Genomic DNA, 17,467 nt, shown 5'->3' with positions numbered 1-17,467 from the left:
TTCCCAAAAAAAAAAAAAAAAAAAAAAGATTATATCCTAACTTCCAGGAGAATTACAATGTAGGGATACTGAAAATTTTTAACCAATTCTGATGTAACCTTGAAACCAATTAGATAACAAACTATTTTTTCCCACTGTTTCTCCCATGATACCGCAACCAGTTCAAGAATAGTTAATGGCTCTGAAAAAAACAGTCGAACTTTGTGTTCTTACCTGGCACCCTCTTTGCCCAGTTGATCATGTGGACCAGCTCCCTGTCTGCAAGGCTGGTCAGCAAGCCCATCATTGAAGCCTCACTGAAGGGTCTGGTAGGATCGTATTCGGAGTAGATTATGGGGGGCTCAGCCTCCAGCAAGGCACTGATCATCTGATCGGCTGTCAGAGACAAGACGGGGCTGTTCTTCTTAGTGTGTTTAATCAAGAGTGGGCTCGGCCAAAGGTTGGCAGATCTCCTGTCTCCAGAGGGCTCCGCTTCGTTCCTGCCCTCCCCATCATCTCTCTGGCGCTTGTGCTTCAACATTCTCCCTCCTCTGCGGTCTTTCCGTATCCCTGAGAACATACGGGAAAAAAAAAGTTTATTCTTTTTCTCATATAAACTTTCACACTAAAATCATCTTCAATGCTAACAACGCTTTATTCTATTTGAGGAAAGAGTTTGGGGCACAGTTGTGCTGGTAAGCGTTTAACAACCAGCTGTCCACGAGAAAAAAAAAAAGGCTTTGATTTGTAGCATTCACCAATTTCCATGGTGTAACTACTCCCATTTCCGTGGCAAATTTCAAGCTAGTTGTCTGAGATTAAGCATCATACAAAACTCCTGAAAAGTTAACAGTAAGCTTTTGTGAGCCAGTACAAGCTGGTCTAACAAGCCATTGGGGTGTGTGTGTGTGTGTGTGTGTGTGTGTGTAAGAGCTGCTGTAAAAAGGACACGATAATAATTATTCTTGAAATATGGCTTATATCAAAGATTGCTTCTGCTATGAATATTCTTTCAACAGTAAATTTAAAAGGCGTCTTTAAAAAAGCATTTAATAAACATCCTTATCATCCAACTATACCTCTTTATGGAAGACACTAAAGAGGAATGATTTATCCAAAACGTATCTGACAGCCTCTGGATCCTATAGGTGTTCGGTCAGTCTTTCATTGCTACTAAACTGTACCTCACCACCTGAGGAATTGACCCACAATCCTCAACTTGTTTACTTGGTTCTAAGACTGACACAAATGTATTTCTATTTTCCTGATACAAAAGTTTTTAAATAGTTGAAAATAGTTTCCCCCCAAAGATTTACCAGCTGTGGTTCCCACTAACTAAATTATAGGGCAGGGGAGACTCCACTCTCTTTTGCAGAGACTCTGAGGTTTGGCTCAGCATCTTAACCTGGAAAAGGCCAGGCTGTGGTGCTGAAATGTATCAGCAGAAACAAATATTTTAAAGGACAAAAACGATCACTAGCTTCCATAGTTTCAAAAACCGTAATCTTTTCAAAATATGGCAGATAGCAGCAGTTCTTAGATTTATATAAAAGAAATAATCATTTTGGTAAAAAGTTTATACAATTATTTTTCATATTAAAGACATGAGAAGTCAACATTCTTTATAACATATCACCTGTTCTCTTACTCGAAATGAAGAACTAATGTCAGAACTTTGTTCTATTTCGTTCTAATTTGTCAAGGCGTTTGAACAAATGTGCGGTGGTGAATTTTTTATGTATAGCTTGTATTCTTTTAGGTCTAGATTAGATATGTTAGATGATACTAAAAATATAATGAAGCCACAACCCTTCTTATTTGTTCAGTATTAAAATAAGCATTTCCCAGAACTCTTGGAATAAGTAACAATTGTAAAGATTATTATCACTAACATGCACTGAGCACTCACCATGTGCTTAAACACTTTAATATACACTTTACATGTGAGCATTTCACAACTAATTTAGTCCTCACGATACTCTTGTAAGGTAAATACTATAAAACCGCTGCTTTAGAAAGGTTAATGAACTTGTCTGAGGCCATTCTCTATTAAGTATGATGCAAGATCCGAGCTCTGAAATGAAGGTTTTTTTTTTTCCAGTTAACAGTTTTAAAACTGTATCCAACAAAGTCGACACATATAAGGATACCTAGAAGTAACATAGTAAAGAAATAAAATGAGAAGAATCGCTGTATCTGACCAATTGTTGTCCACAGTCAGACATTTCAACTCTTTCGCTGCTAGATATGCTAACGAGAGTATAATATCTGAACTGGGGAAGGTAATACAGCCTACTCTCAGCTCATCAGAGCACACCTGGAGCATCACACAGTACTGGATGCTGCAGAGACAAGCAAAACAAATCCATTCAGAGGAACTAGGATGGGGAGGAGATGTGAAATAGGTCACATGGAGAACCACTGAGGAACTGAAAGGGGTTAGCCAAGAGAAAAAAAGACTTCGAGGAAACATGAGTGTCACCTTCACATGGGCTATACTATACAAAATGGCATTATGGTCTGAAGGTTTGTGCCCGCCCCCCCCAGATTCATATGTTGAAATCTAATCCCCAATGTGATGGTATTCAGAGGTGGGGCCTTTGGGAGGTCATTAGGTAACGAGGGTAGAGCCTTCATGAATGGGATTAGTGCCCTTATAAGTAGAGGCCAGGGGGCCAGCTTACTTTCTCCACCCTGTTAGGATATGAGAAGACAGCTGCCTACAAGCCGGGAAGCAGGCACTCATCAGACACCAGATGTGCTGTCAAGCTTGGACTTCCCAACCTCCCGAACTGTGAGAAATAAATGTTTGCTGTTTAATCTATGAAGTCTATAGTATTTCTGTTATAGCACCCCAAACTGACTAAGAGAGATAGATGGGTTCAACTTGCTCTTTCTGAGCCCAAAGGGTAAAATAGAAAAAATATGTGGAAACTATGAGTAGTTAGAGCTCACTGCAAGGAATCAGTTTGTAGGAGTCAAAGCTGACAACAAAGATAGAATTTGCTGCCGCAGGAAAGGATGTGTTAGATCACTGGAGGTTTCCAAGAATAGGCTAGACGAAGACTTTACAGGGGTGTTACCAAAGGCATTCAATTACACAGTATTTGCACTACGTGACCTTCAATATACTTTCCATCCTGAGATTGTAGGACTCTCTGTTCTTCCATTTAGAATGTAAGACCAGTGGCCTTGGAATGAAAAACAGGAAAAGAAGATCGAAAGCAAAGAATTCCTACAGGTTCACATTTCTTAGGAAATTCTGAGGTCAGAATTTTGAGAGGATGATTCTGATTGTTAGTTATTTACCTACTTTGGGTGGGAACTAGGGTGAAAAAAATGCATTGTTCTTCAATATTAAACGGAGTATAACTCAAATACTCTTTGCTCCCCTACTCTATAACTTTATAAAGAGATAGAGAATGTGGACAGATCTTATTGGAAAGCTGCAGCATCCCAATAAAATCTTTTAATATTAGATCTACATGGAAAGATAGAAGCAAGTGACTTGAATAAAGAAGAAATGGTTAAAGATGACATTGTTTACAGTAAGATGAAAGCAAGTTACCTGAGTAATCAAGTTATGACTATACACATACATTTTAACTCTTTAAAAATGAAACTTTATGTTATAACTGTAGTTTACCTTCATTTTAAAAGAGTTCCAAAACTAAGACAAGTAGATCGACGGTTAATGAAGCAAAACAAAACATAGTATTACCACCCACTTTAAAAGTTCCCAGCAATCATACTACAGACAATCTGATCTCCAGAAGAAGAATTTTAAACGCAATTCAGGTTCTAGGAGTGACAGTTATAAAAAACTGTTTACCAAAGTATTTGCTCTTTTCGTAAAAATTTGTTCAATACTTACAATGTATATTCACAGATGATGCAGTGGGAAACAAAGATCATGTTACCCTCCATCAGGTTTTCAGCTTGGAGGGAGAAAGCCATGAATCAAAAGTTATTCTGTTATTTGTGGAATGAATGCATTAGCTGCCCGAAACACTATGGAAGGGAGGGGGAGGTGCTAATCGGAGGAGACAAAGAAGGCTTCTCTAGGAGACAAAGTTACATTTGAGCCGGTTCATGAGATTTCCTCTCTTGGAGAAATTTCAAAGCTGACTACTCAAATGGTTTAGGTATAGCACTACTTACAGCAGTGAGCTGAATCACCACACCACTTTGAGTCTCAAATATTTGATTCACGTTGTTGAACACAAGACAAAAATGTCCACAGGCTTGGAATGCAGAACAAGAAAACACAACCAGAGAGACGGAGGAAAGAGCTAAATATTTATAAAATCATCAAATCGTCAAATAGGGTAAGGTAGATTCAATTAGCATTAACAAATATTTTCTTAAATTTACCCCTCAATGTTCCATATTTTTCAAATGTCAAAGCCTCTATAAAATATACAGACAGAACAAAAATAGCAAGTTGTACATACTGTGTGGCCGACTGCATGTGATAGGATGCCAGGGCACAGCTCAATGAGGAAAGCAACCATTTCTACTTGTAAGCAGTAATTGCCATATAAGTAGTGACATATCAGTGTCACTACCAGTGATGATATTGCATATTTCATAGTAGTTCAAAAAAAAATCAAACTGGAATTGAGTGGAACAGGTGAAAAATGGCCCAACTTCTACTATCTTAACCTAGGCTAAATGAGAATTGCAGATCACAACCAATAATTACAGCCTGTGTCACTATGGAATATACAGCCAGTTCCTAATTATATACAGTGATGGGGTATAGGAGTGGCATGCATAATTGAAATCCAAAGATAAATTAAAAAACTCATTCTATGCTCCCTACCAAGAATTTTTCCAGACAACGTAGACGGGTAAGTATTTTACTTAAGCTCAATTTCCTTTGTCTAAATTATTTTAACTATTTTGGTACCCGAACAAAAGTTCACAAAGCAGGGGGGAAGAAAAACAATTAGCTTAGATCATGCAAATATTAAACAGGCAGCCTCTTGACAGTCAAGATGTTTCTCTGTAACAAGTAGGACTTTGGCTTGTAACGCCATATAAACAAGATGTATTGTCATTCAGCACCCCAAAATGTCATTTCCCAGAATGGTTGAGCACAATATTTAGCAGCGCAATGCAGATGTCATGTAACGGATATGCTAGTGTACAAACGTTATTAGCTCTCAAGTTGTGTCACTGATTAGACAAGAGTTGTATCACAGCAAATTTCTCTACATTCCTTTGAAAATTTCATAAGCTTACAATAATTCAGTGATTACCCTCAGGCTTGAGAAACAAACTCTCTCTCATCAAGCAAGCCCACCACACATGTGAAATGCCACCACTTTGAATTTTATGCCCTTGGGTTGAGCCTTCTCTAATACCCTGTCGCACTGTGGTAAGGATTTAGAAGCGGAGTATAGAACCTCTGCTTCATAATACTCAATGTGAATTTGAGTGATTCTAATCCACTAGGAAGTGTTAATTTCAGGGAATTTATTAAACCAATAAGCACAGACCACTGGAATGAGAACAAAAGGGAGAGAGATGATGCCCAGGGGACTCTCTAAGATCCCTCAGGAATCTCTCTAAGGCTGCCTGGGCTTGGGGAGGTCTGTGGTAAGGTAGTGTAGGGGCTGAGCCCTGGCAGGGAGAAAGGGGCTGGGGACATATCCACTGCTTAAACAATTATGTCCTGGCCCTAAAATAAAAAGATCTGTCCTAATGCATCAAACTAGGAGTTTTGAAAGACTGCTTCTAATACTTGAGTTTATTTAATCATCCTTTTTTTAAAATTCTTTAAACTCTTTGGCTTGGTCATTATATCTTAGGAAAAATGAATATGCTATCTGAATATTCATCAATTAATAGAATTCATTGGCTTATTTGCTTCTAATGCATTCTGCTTTTTAAATTTTCTTTTTCTGAAATGATCTTTTTTCTTCTTAGTACCCTTTGCCTCTACAAAAAGCTACTATAACTTCAGTAAAGTTATTTCTCCAATTTCCCAAGACTACTTTAATGTATTATTAAATATTTCAAACATTTGCATAATCACCTTTCTTTTGTTTTTCAATAATTCCACATTATTCATGAGGTATTAAAAACCCAGGCAGAGAAATACCCTAAAAGCTTTTTAATTCAACATGTTGAAGAAAACAGGAGTGCTGATTAGTTAAGAATTAAATAAAGATAAGAACTAATGAAACTTGCACCAGAGAAACTTCCCTGCATCAATTCTAATGCTTCCCTTCAAATACTAGAAATGAACCTTGTAAGGTAGGCACTGGTATAGTCCCCATTTAACAGAAAAAAAGAAGTTTAGAATAACTATCATGACCAAGGTCATACCAAGAGCAGCACAGAGATTTCAACCCAGGTTAATTATGTAATTATAGATTATTATTAATATTATCCTAGCCTCTAAGTGCATCATCGATGATGGTACATCAATGATCCACTTTGCGGTGATGAATTATCCAGTTCATTTAAAGCTACTTAATGCTCTTCCTCTCCCTCCTTTCACATCCAGCAAATCACCCCAACCTGTATCTACTCACATATCTCTTCCTTTACTCCCTTTCACTCTATCTTTACTGCCACCTTCCTGGTTCACACACTTCTCCCTTTTTGCCTAGATTGATGCAGCAGCCGCTAATCTGTCTCCCTGCCTACCTTCAATCTTCCTTCCAATCAAATCAACTGGCAATTGAATAATCTCCATTACACACCTATTTTATCCTGTTATGTATTGTCCATCTAAAGCTCTCAAAGACCTCCTTAGCTACAGCAGTTGTTTGTGCTCTGAAGACTCTTGGCAATTCTAAGCAGTAGGGGTACAATTAGGGCTTCTGCTTGCCCTGTTCCCCCCATTTGTCTAAAGCAGCTGTTTTATATATATATATATATATTGTACTGGGATTAGGGAAATAACTCATTTTTAAAAGAGTTTACTGGTTGTATTTTAAATTTAAAAAGCCACTAACCCACTGAATAAAATCCAACACTACACTGGCTCATGAATTTCCACAAATAATCCCAAAGTACTTTTCAAATCTATCTTTACAAATCCCCTCCACAAACCTTTACTTTTTTATGAAACAGTGTTGGCCTTGCCACTTTTTATAATACTTTCCAACATCACCACCTTGTACAATTTCCACTCCTCTTATATTGGCCACCAAATCCCAAGTAAAATCTCATTTCCTCCATAGTCAATTTTGGACCCCACTCCACTCTAGTGGCTCTACCTCCTTCATTCTTGTAGCTTTTCTTTCATCTTTTTCTTTTCTTGTGTCACTCATTGGATAACCATCATGTACTAATTTCTGTGTTTAATTACACCTGAGTTCCCCCTCCCTGGCTATGGCCTCGAATTTCTCTCCAGGCAGGAAGTTGGAGCAACAGTAGGGCTCACCTCATCTATTTTCCCTTTCTCAAGAAACACTGCCCCACACTGCCTGATATCCAAGGTTTAAAAACAGTTGTTTCATACATTATATCCATTTTTTAAAGATATTTCTGTTGGGAGGCAATAAGGTTAGAAGTGGAAAGCAAAATAGATCTGCTATTATAGTTGGAAACATCATTATCTCCCTGTCCATAACTGATTACTTAAGTAAGCAGAAAATCAATATGAATGGAATTGACTTCAAAAATACTATCAATCAACTTGATCTAATTGACATTTATAGAAGACTCCATCAAATAACAGATGAATACACATTATTCTCGAGTTCCAATGGAACATTCACTGAGACAGACCCCATTCTGGGCCATAAAAAGACGCTTAACTGGAGTACAGTGTTTGTGTATAGCCCCTTTTGCCTTTAAAGGTTATAAGAATTGTGAAACCACTCTTAGGTATATTGGAATTAAATAATTAAGTAAATGAATGGCACATAATGGGAGCCAGGTTTCACACTGTTGCAGAAAGAAGTGACTTGTAATTAAGAGAAGACTAGAATGATCCATGCTGTAATGGCAAGAGTTGGAGACATCAGTGTGTATTCATGTTTAGCTTAAGACAGATACAGATGTTGAGTTGTATAAAGATATATAAATAAAAATATTTATAAATACGTGTATATACATGGGCCAGTATAAACACATATATCTCCTTGCACTGTCAGCTTAGAGGTCCTAGAAGTAACAATATCCCAGGAACAGAAAGTACATCTACTGCTCAGATCTTGGTTTCCAATAAGAGAACCATGACTCCATGGAGAAATGGCTGATTCTAGGACTGGGGAAGGAAATATACAAGATGAGTCTGAACTAAAAGGAAGAACGTGCTCAAAAAAAAAAAAAAATCGCTCAATGATGTGTATGTCGAAAGAATACAGGAGCCAACTCATAAAGCTCCCAGTGCCAAAGCTGGGATAACATGAGCGGCAAAATAAATAAGAATTGGATTGTATCCCAAAACATAAATATCCATGAGTCTATACTGATATAAATGACTGAATAAATAAATTAACTGAGAATAGCAACTCCAACTAATTTATGTAGGTACTCCAGCCTTAAGGCGTAACCCCCCATTCCTTAAGTATGGGCTGCACATAAGCACTTCCTTCCAAAGCTAACTGTGTGAAAAAGGAGAAGAAAAGAATAACCTTACAGTACAGAAACCTAACAAATCCTGCCTCAAGTAAGGTTGTCAAGGTCAACATCAATACTGATAAGTCATATTGATTGATTCTATGTACCCTTGATATGATGTGATGACAATGACACTTCACGTTTCTGGTCTCCCTCCCAGAACTCATTAACCCCAGTCTAACCATGAGAAAAACATCAGACAAATCCAAACTGAGAGACATTCCACCAAATATCTGACCAGTAATACTCAAAACTGGCAAGGTCATCAAAAACAAAGAAAACCTCAGAAACTGTCACCATCAAGGGGAGCCTAAGACAACATGAATACTTAATATAATATATCCTGATGGGATCCCAGAACAGATGAAAAGTATTGGGTAATAGCTTAGGAAATCTGAACAATAACTGACTTCAGTTAATGATAAAATATCAATATTGGTTCATTCATGGTGAGGAAAGTACCATATAGTAGTATGAGATGTTACCCACAGAGGAAACTGGGTGTGGGGCATCCGAGATCTCTCTGTACTATCCTGGCAATAGTTCTGTAAATGTAAAACTGATCTAAAATGAAAAGTTTAGTTCTTAAAAGTCAAGGGCAAAACACTGCGCGAGGAGTGCTTTTATATAATATGAAAATTAATTTTATACTGCTTCTTGATTGTTTGGAATAACTAGTCACTGCCATTCACGCCGCTATGTTGAAGGAGAACAGCTGAGTCATCCTACCCAAGAGCTTGCGTCAAAGTATAATTCTACATTCATGATTGCATTGTGTATGGAGAAGACCATGGAGCTGGTCAAGAGGAAAATTTAAGGCTGTCAGAGACACCGACCTATAAATTGAAACTACAAAGATTATATCTTTGCTGCTTAAAAAGTTTTCAGGATGTAGAATAAGCTTTGTAACTGGGCACATAAATTTAACCCTGTTGTAGCTTTTTATCTTTTCCTAAAATATATAGAGAGAGGGAGCTGGAGAAAGAGAGAGAGAGAAAGAGAGTGTTAGTTATGGTCAGTGTTTAACACAAGTTAAAATTATAAGCGTCTCCTATTAAAGACATACAACAGTCACAACAAAATATCAAAGACTACTCAATTACAAACCACATGAAGGCAGAAATTATATGTCTTGTTTACCAGCAGACATAATTACCTACTAGACTTCAACAGACATGGCAGTGGAATACATAAATGAGTCGGTAGGACCTAGAATCATATTGAATATATTAATAACACAAGTTTGATATATTAAAACATCTTGGAATTCCAGTTGTTGGAATTTTATTATAGCAGTGTTTGAAATCGGTCTTTCTGGTAAGGCAACTCACCTTATGTGATCAATTTAAGTAACAAAAGTCTTCAATAAATTGCTAAATAAAAGAAGTAAGTTAGGATCAGTCTTTCCACATTCAATCTCCTGATCCAGCTATGTACCCTAAGTACCCTGTGGTCTGATTTTATGACTTGATTCCTCTGTCCCCTCCCCGTATCGTTAAGTTTTGTTTCCATTATCTTACATAACTTTGGAATAAATCTGTTAGTAGTGGGGAGAAGGCCGTATACATGATCCAGACAAGACTGGTTAATTCAGTTTTCCTTGAAAGTAGTTAATTATTAACTTTTCCACCAGGCTACTGTCACCACCACCAGTTAACCTCAATTGTCCCAAGTGCTGTATACCAACTAACTTGGTCCTTCTCCTCCAGCCCAGTGGCCTATCTATCAACCTCTCAATAGACTGCAGTACTCAAGAGGAGCCATAATATCCCATGGTGTCATCTGCCAGCACCCAAATTCAAATAAACTGGCAAGTTTTCTTAACACTAGGCTCCTTTGGGGTGATTAACCATGGTGAGCTAATTGTCCTTGATGAGTAAACTTGTGTACAGATGAGCAGTGTTTCCTCCCGTGGATGCAAAGAGCGCATTTCCCCCCTTTCCTCCTAAACTAGGACTCCAGTGGTATCCGCCCTAATTACTCCATTGGCATAAGAGTAAACAGAGCCCCCCATGGTGGCCAACCATGCTACCCCAGCCCAGTCTTCATGCTTCTTCCCAGGCCCCAGAGCTAGGTTCCTATCTGCTGTGACAATAAGAACTCAGCAATGATGGAAGGGAGCAGCTGAAGTTCTATGACAGGAGAAAACTTAATTAATATGCTGTCAGCTCTGCCTGGTCATGCCTGTTCCATCGTAGAGTGTGTGCCCAGAAGTTTACAACAGCCCACGTTTCTGCCCTGTTGAGCTGGCGTCGTCTGCCAGAAAGGCACTTGACAAACACCAACTGCAGAAGTACACAGTGATTCTTCTCTGCAATTAGCATGTATTTATGTTTACAATCTGGAAAACAAAACCCATATATGTTATTATTTTTAAAAGGAATTCTGCAAGCAAGTGCGGAGAGAGTATTCATCTCTGTCTTCACCAGATCGTATTGGAAAACCATAATCTGCCTTGATAATATTTGATCATTTATCCAGTTTACTTTGATGAAATTTTATTTCAAAATGGATTGTCTTGTTCCTGTTCTGACTTGTTGCTGTACTGCTTTACAAATGTCCCTTTTGGAAGCTGAAGCAACCAAAGAGGTAGCCTTCGTATAGGAATGCACTGTTTTGGAATTTTCCCAAAAGTTTAGACAGGGAGTGCCAAGAAAGGGAAATCAATCACAGGTTACCACACCTTTAATTGCATGTCAAATCACGCTGCCTTATCCCAGCAACAAAACCAAGTGTCCAGGTCCAGGTCAAGTGTGGAGTAAGTCACGATCCCGCGTGATCTCAATGACATCCGTTTTGACTTAAAAGCATAATGTTCACTCATAAAACTACGGTGCATTTTAATAAAAATTCGGCCAATAAACCCTTGTTTCTAGAGGCAGCTGTGGCAGGCTGTTCTATAAGAATCTGATTTATTAATAACAAAATTTATGGGGTGAGGAGAAAAGCAATACATATTTTTCTTGCCTGGCTTCATTTCCCTGTAATATCTTAGTGATGAGTCTCCTGCTGGTAGGCATTCTGTAGCCAAGAGGAATAAATAAGACACCAAGGTTTAGCCTGTGAAGTTCTCACTTTTCTCCCATTTCTTAGCAGTTCTGCTACTCAGACCTGCAGTTTTCCCTTCTCCAACTTATAAAAGAAACAGTCTGTCTCCCCACCTCCCCATGGGTCTCTTCTCTGTCTCATGCTGATCGGTGCGGCATTGGATACAAATGAAGTCCTTGTTGTCTTTAATTCGGTCATGGATGAGCCTTCCCAGCCTCGCCTGAGTCACCAACACCCAATTACATTCTCTTGGACAAGAAGTGCCTGCCAGTGGGACAGTCATCTTACAACAATCCTACAACTGGATCAACAAACTAGTTCACCCTTGCTGGTGATTTAACAAATCCTCGAGCGGGTGAATGTCATATTTCTTGAGGCTTAAAAGGGTCTATTCCTTTCTACAAACTCTCATTTGTGAACTCTGTCACCTTAAATCTATCAGAAATCTTTCATACACCCTACAGCTCAGATCTGGGCAAATTAGGGGCTCGATAAATATATGTTAAATGATGAATTTGTTACTTGACCTGGTAGCTAACAGAAATCACTGGGCTCCTTTCCTAAAATGTTGACTTGAACAAGTACTAATAATAGAGGAGGAGGAAACAGAATTATCAAGAGCCTTAAGGATCAAAAAATTCTACCACCCGTATTAATAGAGAGCTCAGCAAAAGGAAATATCTCATTCTTACCACTGATACAGCAGGAGCAATTCTTTGTCACCATACTTATGCCAAAGGAGCCCCTATTGCCCCAAGCCAGAAAGTTTCTCTCTCTGAAACGTGCCAAGAGATGAAAGTTTCTTAATGATAAGGACTGTGCCTAGTTCTCTGTATTCCCTGCTAGATTTAACTCTGTACCTTGTAAATAAATTAGCTTTCCTAGGTAAATGATCAATGAATGTTTCGTGTACTGACTAGAACCAGCGCCTCTCAAAGAAGACAACATTCCACTGAGGGTAGAAGTATCATCTAGGGGCCAGGTTCTCCTCTATAAAATCTCCATTTTCCTCTTCTTTGACTCTATTTCAGTGTTAGCGACTCCTCATTCAATCCAAGCAAAGTAACAGATTTATTATACTGGGATTTCTTCCTGAATATCAAATATCTTGCCCCATCTGATTTGAACTCCATTATTCACTCTCACAAGTTCTTATCCACTTTTCAGAAAAGTTAATGCATCTCGATGCAGGAAGCGTGTCCACATCTGTTTGCCTCACCAAATACCAACTGGATCCTTTGTTTACAATTGCCAGAGCTGAAAATTCTATTGAAAATATCTTAAACAAGCATGTTCATTAAATGTCAAATACTAAATATATGCTGCTCCAGAATACTTGTTCTTCAGTGGGAAGATACCTAGCAACCTGACATAACTACTGGTTTCCTATAAAACGAGATTTCCACCGCTAAGGATGCAGGAAGAGAGAGAGAAAGAAAGAAAGAAGTCCTCAGTCAGAATGCAAAAGCTGATGTCAGTAGTTAGGGTAGCAGAAGATATTCCAAAATAAGCTGGCCGGAACACTCTTAAACTCAAATAAGATGCAAACTTAAAAAAAATCTGTAAAAACAGCTCAAGACTTGGATAACACATCAATGATAATAACAGTCCAATCATAAGTCGAACTTACAGAATCTTTGAATTCTTTGAAGTCCTAATACTTTGTGAAGATAGTTAGATGGTTTCCTGGCCTCATATGTATTGCACCTGTGTCCATTTCTAAAAGCCAGTCATTTTGCCCATGTTTAGTGCAAACCAGAAGTTATGATAAAGGATAGAGTTGAGCATCAAAATGAAGATTATAGCCCAAATGAAAAGAAAAATACTCCTATTGCTGCCATTTCAGAGAAAAGTTCTTAGACTTTACTCATAGCTCATGAAATCATAGATATGTAATTAGGATATGTTCCAAAGGGAGATATAGGTGGAAAATTAATTGTAGATTCCAGCTTTCTTAGTAAGGAAAGGGCTTCCCCAGAAGCATACTGTCCCTTCTGGAGAGAACACAGGGGGACTTCTGCCCTTTCTCAGGAGGGCTGGTGCCACAGCTCCATATATAATCAGCTTCATCAAATTCTTTGACTCTTGACAGTTGGTAAGTGTGTATCTCTTTTAAGCTTACTATATTTTTGGAAATGGTTATGGCATATAAAGTATATTTTTATTGTGACTCTGGGATGTCCAGTAAACAATCTGAACTTATCCTGTTTAAACTGGCAGGGCTTTGATTCAATTAAGAAAGAAGCTATTAGAATTGAACACGTGGATTTTAGGTTTATTCATAGGAATACCTCAGTGTCTAGGGCCTCCAGCCTTCCAGAAAAAGCCTATGTAGTCATTAAGTTAGTGATGACTGTCTGAATGGTCTGACTAGGGAAAAGGTAGAAGAAATTGTTTCAAGCCAGGTGATAGACTTGTTTTGTAACTGAATAAGAAATATTTTAAAAACTAGAAAGAATATCTAGTTGAGATTTGATCAGATGGGCTATTCCGTCTAATACATTCTTTAGAGCTGATACCAAGGTTTTAGCTGGTAGAGGAAGTGAAAGCAAGTTTAGCTGCCCATGGAGTACATTTATGCAATAATGATAAAAAATGGCTGAAGTTCACCTATCCTGAATTCAAAGCAGAAGTGCCCATTTCTTGGAAGGACGAGAATTATCATTATGGAGGCGATTATACTATGTTCTGTGGAGGGTGCTTTACATATCACTTCATTGAAACATCTGAGATATTAACCCCAACTTTATAAATGAAAGGGCCGGTAGAGGTAACGATGGCTTAACCCAAAGGCACACAATTAGGAACTGACAAAAGATTAGAACTCAAGACTGCTAATCTCAATGTCCATGCCCTTTTACTCGCTCTACCATCCCCAATACTACTATGATTCGTCAAATGTCATGACGATTTGCCTTACTGGCTGTTGACTCAGTGCACAGGATATGCAGATTCTCACTATCGTTTCTTGCTATTATATTTATTACGAGTTATTTTACTTCGGCCACATTCCACATTATGCAGTAACACGAACATGCTAGCCAATTCTTTCACAGTACATGATGATTTTTGAACTCATTCAGAAGTTACACATCCAATATGATTAAGCAGGACAGAGAGTTAGTTTCAATCAATAAGCAGATGGGTTTTAAATACGGCAATGTACAGATGATGAAGTCAAAAGAAGGCTGAAGATATTTTAATAAAAAAGTAGACACAAGTACAAAGGATAATCTGAGAAGCTCAAAGAAATTGTGAGCCTTGAATTGCAGAGAATGGAGCAGAGTAAAACGTTCCTTACAGCAGACAGAAAAAAGAGAGAAAATTGGCTTGCTGAAAATGATGAGGGAATTGGAGACAGGGATAAGGAAATGACAGTTATTTTTTCCATGATTTTAAAGTGAAGGAATAGAACACAGAGCTCCTGAAACTAAAGATTTTATTTTTCAGAGAGAAGGCACATAAAGCCCACATGCAGCAGAGGAAAGAAAAATTTAAGTTTTGATGAAATATCCTGAATGGAAACAAGAAGGATAATGGCGGACAGGGGGTTTCTAAAGATGCTACTTTGAAAATTACAAGATTATCACAATAATTCCTTTTTAAAAGGGATCATTTTTGAACTAAGAGCCTGATTGTTAAAAGAATTCTCTGGTAATTTAGTGATGCTTATAATTTTTAGCTCAGTATGTGAAAAGAAGATCTAATATACATTATTCTTCTTCATAATATTATGATTTTACAAAATCTGAAATATCATACTGGGACTCAGCCTTCTTTGGGAGAACAAAATTAAAACTGAAGATATATGAACTAAAATGGGAAAAAAAGATCACTTTGGTTACCAGGTCCTATCAGAATAAGTTTCTCATAGGTATTCTAAGAGAATAAACTTCCTCGAGTTACTATCTGTATATTATCAGCTATTCATTACAATTATCAAATACAATAACCAGCTTATCTGCCAAAGATATGAGTTAAACTGCCATTTTAATAATTCTTCTTTGTACCAGCAAATGTCATTATTTGAAATAGGGTGAAACTTAACAGAATGAACTCGTTAAAAATAAAGCAAATGCATCCACGAGATCTTAATTATAATTACATAGTCATTTGTGATCACTTCCAATAGTTCTTGGCAAAGACAAATGAGCATAATGAGTTCCATTAATGGACTGATGTGTTCTGTTTACGTGCAAGGAAGGGATTTAATGAAAGTGTCCAAAATAGCAGGAGGGCATACAAAGTGACAAACGAGGTACGGGTGAAAATCTACACAATGGTGTAAGTGGAAGCATCGTGTCAAGAAAGGGATTTCAAGTAATTTGAGAAAGTGATTCTCACCAAAAGTCAGTAAAGACTCAGCTGGTAAAATGGCCACTCTTAGCTTTTTGCTTTTTAATAAGTGAAAATGATATTAAGGTTGACATTCTCCCACTCCTAATGTTCCTGTTATCATAAGAACCTGTAGGACTGGCCTAGTAGGATGTTTATACTGATGTATTATTACAGCATGAGATCTGTCCCTCCCTGGATTTCACAAATGTCACGGTACAAGGCAATGACTGGCACCATATTTTCGTTTGGTGGGATTAGAAACCTTGGGACGATTTTCACCAGCTGTTCACCTCTTCCGTAAAGCAATATAGATTTCAGAGAGGATAACCTCTATGACTAAATTATTTTGAAATGACACACACAACAAAAAATAAGTTAGGGATTAAGTGAGATGCTGCTAGAAACACTCTAACAAGGGAGATAAGTCAAACAAAGATAGGCTAAGCAAATCATATAAAATCAAACCAGTCCTTCACTTAAGTTAACTAAAACTTATTTCAACTGAATCTAAAAAGGAAGGGACTCATAAACTAAGTCCCAAATGTAATGTAAGATACAGTATCTACCAATCACACCGAATGCTTTGGGGTTTCTGTTGTATTGTACCCTCTCTCCTTCACTTCTCCAATTTGATGTTTCCCAGTCGTTAACACAGCTCAATAGACTTCTCTGTGGTGATGGAAATGCTCTACAGCTGGGTTGGACAATACGGTAGCCACTAGCCACTCTGGGTACTAGTGGCTACTGGGTACTTGAACGTGGCTGGTGCAATTGAGGAGTTGTATTTATAATATTATTTCATTTTAACTCATTTGAGTTTAAATGGCCACAAGGGGCTAGTGGGTACCTATTGGGCTATACAGTAGACAAATGTGCAAAAACTAAGTAATATCTGAGGATGCCGAACAGTGCTTGAGGAGAACAAATAGCATGTCTTAGAATCACCCGGGGAGTTTTGAAAACAATTCTGGGAACCTCCCTCAGAGAGTCTAACCTAATCAGTTTGGGAAGAGGCAATGGAAACAGGATTGCTATCTCTAAATCAGAGCAATAAATAAGCTTAAGTAAGAAGATGCTCCCGGGACCAGAATTTCTGGCACTGTGTTCATTTTGCATCACTTATGGAGGCAGATGTGAGGGAAGGAGTCAGAGCAGGTTACAAAGTGAGATGACACATTCTGAAGCCTCTGATTGATTTTCAGAGATTGTTAGAGGGAGCTATAAAGATACAGAAAAATGAAACATCGGAAAGATACAGACATGGGAAGAAACAGGAAAATTCACTGAGCGTGAAAGAGCTATGAAACTTATAACAAGTAAACTGGCTAATAAAGTTATTGAAAAAACTGTAAAGAAAATCTTTCAGTAACTATACTACCCTCGTTATTACTTTATCAAAATATCTGAGCTAAGGATATTTAATCACATTGGTTAGCCCCAGGGATAGCTTTGTCTATAGGTTATACTATTGACCAGAGAGCTCTCTCTCTCTCTCTCTCTCTCTCTCTCTCTCTCT

General features: G+C 37.9%; 1 protein-coding gene across 1 annotated transcript in view; it reads right to left on the bottom strand.

Moving 5' to 3' along the window:
• ESR1 (estrogen receptor 1) overlaps nucleotides 1-17,467 on the bottom strand; it is a 287,792-nt gene that overhangs the window by 141,380 nt on the left and 128,945 nt on the right. The window contains exon 6 of the mRNA XM_024747850.1: nucleotides 214-549. Coding sequence (XP_024603618.1) covers nucleotides 214-549 — 336 coding nt within the window. The remainder of the gene's footprint in view (nucleotides 1-213; nucleotides 550-17,467) is intronic.

This window comes from Neophocaena asiaeorientalis, unplaced genomic scaffold (assembly GCF_003031525.2).
Source record: "Neophocaena asiaeorientalis asiaeorientalis breed wild unplaced genomic scaffold, Neophocaena_asiaeorientalis_V1.1 scaffold123, whole genome shotgun sequence".
Taxonomy (NCBI): Eukaryota; Metazoa; Chordata; class Mammalia; order Artiodactyla; family Phocoenidae; genus Neophocaena; species Neophocaena asiaeorientalis.
This window is presented reverse-complemented; position numbering and strand designations above follow the sequence as displayed.